At 42.1% G+C, this 7,911-nt stretch overlaps 1 protein-coding gene across 1 annotated transcript in view; it reads left to right on the forward strand.

Moving 5' to 3' along the window:
* Positions 1-277: 277 nt before the first annotated feature.
* Positions 278-7,911, forward strand: part of gcgra (glucagon receptor a) — a gene marked incomplete at its 5' end in the record, with an annotated part of 36,434 nt that continues 28,800 nt past the window's right edge. Inside the window, 3 exons of the mRNA XM_084329019.1 lie at positions 278-331; positions 2,368-2,461; positions 7,185-7,292. Of these exons, the coding sequence (XP_084185145.1) occupies positions 278-331; positions 2,368-2,461; positions 7,185-7,292 (256 nt within the window). The remainder of the gene's footprint in view (positions 332-2,367; positions 2,462-7,184; positions 7,293-7,911) is intronic.

Raw genomic sequence — 7,911 nt, forward strand, 5'->3', positions numbered from 1 at the left:
CCATTCATCCTCTCCTCATCTGTTGGTCATGTCTGACCATGAAAAAGCGATAAACGCTAAAAAATAAATCTTTAAAAGTTGCACATTCGCTATTGCACACTGTCCAATGGGAGGAGAGGGATGTGTTTGCTGTGACCCTCCTGATGGATTGGGTGTCTCTGTGTGTCATCCAGGTAGTGTGGTGAGGCTAGATAAAGCCCCCTTATGAGGTGAGAGCCGCCCCCCCCCTCCTCGCCCCTCACTTCCCCTCCCGGCACGGAGACAGCAGGACTGAGGGATGTCACGGGGCTTCATCCTACTGGCAATACTCACAGTGTCCTCCAGCATCCAGGTGAGGGCACGCACACACACACACACACACACACACACACACACACACACACACACACACGCACGCGCACACGCACACGCACACGCACATGCACACACACACGTACACACACACACACACAGACACACACACAGACACATTTGGACAGTCGCACACATACATAGACAGACACACACATACAAATACACACACGCATATGGACAGACACACACACACATACTGTATGAACAACAGACACACACTCACATATGGACAGTCGCACACATACATGGACAGACACACACATATTCAAATACACACGCATATGGACAGACACACAGACACACACACACACATACTGTATGAACAACAGACACACACTCACATATGGACAGTCGCACACATACATGGACAGACACACACATATTCAAATACACACGCATATGGACAGACACACACACACACACACACACTGTACAGTATGAACAGACACACGTATATGGACACACGTCTCTTTTTTAGACTCTTTTTGTATCACAAACAGTATTGTATTTGTAAATCTGGAAGCACACCCGTAATATATTTCTCGCTATGGGAAACCAAGTGTCTCTTCGCTCTGATAGCACCCATCAATCACTTGCCATTAGACTATGGGAGAGGGGCTTGTTTCTACAGCCCGAGTGTCCCCTGAGGAAGGCCAGGAGCGGTGGTGTGGTGTCACAGACTAAACACACTGTCTCGGCTGTTTAACACACAAGTGTTCTCTGTGGAATGTGACAGGTTGTCACACTGTGGAAGCAGGCCGCGCTCTGATGCTGCGGACCCCCCGCGAAAGAGATTCTATTACTGTCGTCCAGTGCATCATCTTTACATCGTGGAACATGACAGACGATCTCGCCCGAGGAGAGATAATCTGTCTATGGATTACATTGTGCGCGACTCCACTCGTGTGTATCTATCGTGTGTGTTTCTGTGGGGCAGTTATTGTGTCCTTATTTCAAGGCTTTCTGTTTCTACTACTGTATCGCAAAAAAAGGCCCCATGAAGAGAATTATCGTCCTAGTGGTAAAAGACCTTTGTGTTGTGTTATGCTGTATTCTTTATGATTATTGTCTATTTTATACTCATTTTATGGCTGCACTTTATGCATTGCTTTTATTTAGTCAATTCTCTGCTCATTTGATATCAAGCCTCTGCTCATTCTTCTGTCTATATTCATGCCAATTGTATGCTCCTTTTACGCTTATGTCTATTTTATGTCCATTATGTCAACATTACTGCTGTGAAGCACTTTGGGCTGCAATTCTTGTATGAAAGGTGCTATACAAATAAAGTTTATGATTATTATTATTATGCACTGTATGCACAGTAGAGTAGGGTAGAGTAGAGAAGTGTATTAATGTGTCACTCTACTAGGTTATGAATGAATAACATCAATACTGAAAGAAGGTCAAAGGTCAAAAGCGAGCCTTGTTGACCACTTATAAATGAGTTTTGAGACACTATGAAAAAAAAATTAACTAAACTAATAAAAGACAATACATTGATTTGCAGATACTGTATAGGAGGTGTAGTCTGGCGTCACTTTAGTTTCCCGCGCGGTCCACCCGTATAGGGATTTATCATGGGGACATTTTATTATCGGCTATTGTAATAATTCTGCCTCATGGACATTGGCAAGCTTTCCATTTTTGCACAAAATGAGTTCCCTTCTATCACTAACCTTTAAGCATTTTTTATTGAAATAAAATTACACGTAATTATTTAATTGCGAATTGTTTCATGTTGAGCTATAGATTATGGATGAATACACACAGAAAGGTACACCATGCCAATGTTCATGCTTTATTTGTTATAAACGAGACGATTTAGAAATGTGTCCATTGGAAATACATTGCAATTTCAAGCGAGGTGGACCGGCTGGAAACAACAATGACGTGTAACCACTACACCTCCCTATACAGCAGGTGACGACAGTGGATCAGTTTAGAGTTGACGGCGATGCACCATGAGAATAACCTGTTATCATGTCCTCACATGCTCTTCCATGGTCTCAGGCGTCCACTGCTCACCTGGACAAGCTGGCGGACAGTTGGAGACAGTACATGGCGGAGTGCACCTGGAACAACACCAGAGACCCCCCCAGTACGGGTGAGCATCGCCTCTTCATAGTCACCAAGGGTGGGAAGGAAGGAATGAAGGAAGGAAGGAAGGAAGGAAGGAAGGAAGGAAGGAAGGAAGGAAGGAAGGAAGGAAGGAAGGAAGGAAGGAATGAAGGAAGGAAGGAAGGAAGGAAGGAAGGAAGGAAGGAAGGAAGGAAGGAAGGAAGGAAGGAAGGAAGGAAGGAATGAAGGAAGGAAGGAAGGAAGGAAGGAAGGAAGGAAGGAAGGAAGGAAGGAAGGAAGGAAGGAAGGAAGGAAGGAAGGAAGGAAGGAAGGAAGGAAGGAAGGAAGGAAGGAAGGAAGGAAGGAAGGAAGGAAGGAAGGAAGGAAGGAAGGAAGGAAGGAAGGAAGGAAGGAAGGAAGGACGGAAGGAAGGAAGGAAGGAAGGAAGGAAGGAAGGAAGGAAGGAAGGAAGGAAGGAAGGAATGAATGAAGGAAAGAATGAATGAAGGAATGAATGAATGAAGGAATGATTGAATGAATGAAGGAAAGAATGAAGGAATGATTGAATGAAGGAATGAATGATTGAATGAAGGAATGAATGATTGAATGAATGAATGAATGAATGAATGATTGATTGATTGAATGATTGAATGAATGAATGATTGAATGAATGATTGAATGAATGAATGAATGAAGGAATGAAGGAATGAATGATTGAATGAAGGAATGATTGAATGAATGATTGAATGAATGAATGAATGAAGGAATGAAGGAATGATTGAATGAATGCATGAATGATTGATTGATTGATTGATTGAATGAATGAAGGAATGAATGATTGAATGAATGAATGAATGAATGATTGAATGAAGGAATGATTGAATGAATGATTGAATGAATGAATGAATGAAGGAAGGAAGGAAGGAATGATTGAATGAATGAATGAATGATTGATTGATTGAATGAATGAAGGAATGAATGAATGAATGATTGAATGAATGAATGAATGAATGAATGATTGCATGAATGAATGAATGATTGAATGAATGACATTCATTCATTGACATGACACACTCTCTTGTAATTATTTGTCAATCAGACAAGGTTCACACATTACAAGATCCTTCACTTGGAGGTCGTCCTTCTCTCTCTCTTTCACCCCTTTCTCTCTCATTGTTAAAACACGAAAACCTCCCTCTGTCTCCTCTCTCTCTGTGTCTCCCCTCCCTCTCTGTTTCCTCTCTCTCTCTCTGTCTCCTTTCTCTCTCTGTCTCCTCTCTCTCTGTGTCTCCCTCTCTGTTTCCTCTCTCTCTCTGTCTCCTTTCTCTCTGTCTCTCTCTGTCTCTGCTCTAGCATCCTCCCTCTCTCTCTCTCTCTCTGTCTCGTCTCTCTCTGTCTCCTCTCTCTCTGTGTCTCCCCTCCCTCTCTGTTTCCTCTCTCTCTCTGTCTCCTTTCTCTCTCTGTCTCCTCTCTCTCTGTGTCTCCCCCCCTCTCTGTTTCTCTCTCTCTCTCTCTCTCTCTCTCTCTCTCTCTCTCTCTCTCTCTCTCTCTCTCTCTCTCTCTCTCTCTCTCTCTCTCTCTCTCTCTCTCTCTCTCTCTCTCTCTCTCTCTCTCTCTGCCTCCTCTCTCTCTGTCTCCCCCTCTCTCTGTCTCCTCTCTCTGTGTCTCCCCTCCCTCTCTGTTTCCTCTCTCTCTCTCTCTGTCTCCCCATCTCTCTGTCTCTGCTCTAGCATCCCCTCTCTCTCTCACTGTTAGTCGTTATGCCAATTCCCAACCCCCTTCCTGGTTGTTGCGCACTTTCCCCTACTGTTGGTCCGAGAGGCCGGAGACTGTCACATGCTTTCCTCCGACGCATGTGCAGCCAGCCGGCAGCCAGCCTGGCCGCACAGATTCTCACTGGGAGAGTGTACGTGTGGGAGGCCACACTACCTCTCACCAGATCCTACCTTCGCTGAGCAGGTGCCCCGACCGAACTGTAGGGGTCACTGTCCACAACGCCCAGGACCCACCCACGGCTCCCCTCCCCCTAACTCAGCCAAACGAGTTAGTATAGCGATCAGCCCGAGCCAAGGCAATGCTGACTCTCCGGGAGTGGTGACGAGCACAATCTCCGCTACGCCACCTGACCGCCCCGAAAATTGCATATTTAAAAAACGGCTGTGCCATGCATGAATAGGTCCCCAATCATAACGTCCACTGGGATTTTAAATATATAAAATATTCAATCCACAGTGCATGAAAATATCTGACGGTAAATGAGGCTGTACACGTGTACTGTAAGGAAATGGTTTAATCAATGTACAACATCCTCAAAAAGAAATACGATATGATAAGATATTCCTTTATTGATCCCCTTGGGAAAATTCAGGCATCATAGCAGCAAGGGGGGGGGGGGTAAAGGTATGGGCAGGGTAATAGTAGAAATACATAAATACAGGCAATAAAAAATTACAGTACAGTAGAAAAGTAAACATAGGCAGTGTAAACAATATAATTAACTCTGAATATATGCATATGAGCAAGTAGGCGTGATCAAAGGTGCAGATGAGGGTCTGTATGCCCTATCAGTTATATTAAACATTACAATAAATATTGTTACAATAAACACTAGAATCTAAATCTATACTATGGCAATGGAGAATTGATAATATGCATCATCTCAAAAACCTTACTTTATCGTTTTTAAACCTTTTACACACAAAGCTGAATGCTTCTAATTTTCATAAAATAGTTGGAAATGTCACGCAGGAGTATAATATAAAATATTATTTATGTAACATTATTCGATTATTTGATGTTATCTACGTGACGTATCAGAGTTTCTTGGAGTCAAGGTATCCAAGAAGAACCACTTTACTCTGCTGCAGGAAGCAAACATTTTCAAAAGTGATTTGTTTCTTTTACTTCATTAATTATGTATGTGATTGTAGTCCCTCTTGAGTGTGTGTTTGGCAGCTTAGAATAATAGAATAATTGTACTTATTGGATGGATGTGTTGTGAATAGAATTCTCAATGGAGCAGAAAGCATAATACATTTTCAAAAGTGATTGTTTTTACTTTAATATGTGGAGTGTATATTTTGGTGTATAGTGTATAGCTTGGTCTTAAACAAAGTATTCTGCCTTCTCTCCCAAGCTTGGCAAATAAAATCTGCTACAAAAAGTCCCCTTCCTGAAAGCACAAGGTTTTCATAATCATCCAGCTCAAAGAAATCAACATAAATGGAGGACATTTTACTAAAAAAGTACATCCCGTATGTCCTTGTAGATAGGACAGTAAAACTTCTACAATTTGCCTGCAGTGGTTATCTCCCCAAATAAAGTCTGTCCTCCTCTGGGGTGGCATTAAACCTGCCTGTCTTTAGGGCTAATGGTAATGTCCCTGAACGTATCAGTGAGTGCACATAGGGATCTTTGTCTTTTGTTTAAATTATACTTCACATAAAGTTCTGCCCTGTAGCTATTCTTTATGAGACAATAAAGATGTGCTGTGAATAAAATTCTCGGGTCATTTAATATATTGTAGTCAATGGAGAATAGAGCATATTTATAGTTTACCTATGCAGCGAGGAATCGTCATGGAAATAAAATTCTAAAATTGTAATGTCTCCATTAGGCATGCTAGATATCAGATATTGGAGTTTTTTTCTCGAAAACTAACTTTTTATTTTATTTCTGGCATTATTGTTCACATATTAAAGTCAGAATGCAAAGGAACATGTCATCCCACGTCTCAGTTGGTTCAACATGTTCATGCCGGTCAAGGCCTCTGAGTGGAGCTTTAGAAATGCTTTTCATTTTCATAAACGAGTTGGAAACGCTCTGTCAAAGATATTACAGGAAGATACAGAGCAGCAGCAAGACTGAGGAGTAGGACTTCTTCTTCCTCTTATTGTTCTTCTTCCTCTCTTGTTCTTTTTCTGCTTCTTGTTCTTCTTCTTGTTATTTTTCTAGTTTGTGTTATTTTTTTGTGTTCTTCTTGTTATTTTTCTTGTTCCTGTTCTTTTTCTTCTTCTTCTTCTTCTTCTTCTTCTTCTTCTTCTTCTTCTTCTTCTTCTTCTTCTTCTTCTTCTTCTTCTTCTTCTTCTTCTTCTTCTTCTTCTTCTTCTTCTTCTTCTTCTTCTTCTTTTTCTGGTTATTTTTCTTCTTCTTCTTTTGCTAGTTCTTCTTCTTCCTCTTCTTGTTATTCTAGTTTCTAGTTCCTCTTTTTCTAGTTCTTCTTGTTCTTCTCGTTGTTGTTCTTCTTCTTCTTTTTCTAGTTCTTCTAGTTGTTATTCTTGTTCTTCTTCTAGTTCTTCCTCCTATTCCTCTTCTTCTTATTGTTCTATTGTTCTTCTTATTGTTCTCTTTGTTCTTCTTCTTGTTATTCCTCTTCCTGTTCTTCCTATATTTGTTTAGTTGTTTCTGCTTGTTTCACGCTCTCCTCATGCACTCTCTCACTGTCTGCTGCTCATCACTGTTCTCAGTACTCTCTGTCAGTCATACATCACTCGCACTACAAGAGCGTTGCCAATCTCGTGGCGATAACTTCAAACATGCTTGAAATCACCGGGGAGTCAGAACGCGCCTCTGAACCGCTCTGACTCAACAAGCGTCGGTCCACGGTTCCGACCGACTGATTTTTGGCTACGGCGAGGTATAGGTTCTTATCACAGATCTCAGATCAGATTAGTCTGAGACTGGGGGGACACCGTTCTAGATAGCCGAGGATAACGAGCAGGAGTTGTGAGGGCAGAGGGATGTCTGACACCATCAGTCTCTCTCTCCAGGCCTTGTGTGTAACCGGACCTTTGACAACTATGCCTGCTGGCCCGACGGACTGCCCAACACCACTGTCAGCGTGTCCTGTCCGTGGTACCTGCCCTGGCACCACGAAGGTAAGAACCCCTTCACTACCACACTACCAAATGGTTAACCCTTTCACTGTGACAATACAGAAGGTTAACCCTTTCACTTGCTTGAGGAAGACCGGTAAGGTCGAAACGTCGCATCTATTGCCTTTTTCTGTCTATTAAAACACCTTGGAACTACAAGTGAGTTGCGAGCCCCGCTTTGTTCTTATGTATTACTGTTTTTACAGTTTGGCTCAGCACCAACAAATGGAGGATGTGCGTTATTTATTTTTTCTGTAACCCTTTCACTGTCACACGACAAAGGGTTAACCCTTTCACTACCACACGACAGAAGGTTAACCCTTTCACTATCATACTACAGACGGTTAGTGTGGTAGTGAAAGGTTCACCTTCTGTAATGTGGTAGTGAAAGGGTTAGAACAGGCACATACAGTACTGTACTGTAAGGCTCTTGTAGCCGATCCAAATATAACTTTAATCCTTATAACATATTCAACTCTTAAACCGCTGGACTCTTGTCTATCATTCTGCCCTCAGATTTATTACTGGTGGTGACAGGTATGATACCCACCAGTGTCCTTTATGAAAAGGTTGGATGTCCTTCTCTGGTTGAAAGGCGTAACTATCATTGGTATTTTGTTTA

This window comes from Notolepis coatsorum, assembly GCF_963971535.1.
Source record: "Notolepis coatsorum genome assembly, chromosome: 14".
NCBI classification, from domain to species: Eukaryota; Metazoa; Chordata; class Actinopteri; order Aulopiformes; family Paralepididae; genus Notolepis; species Notolepis coatsorum.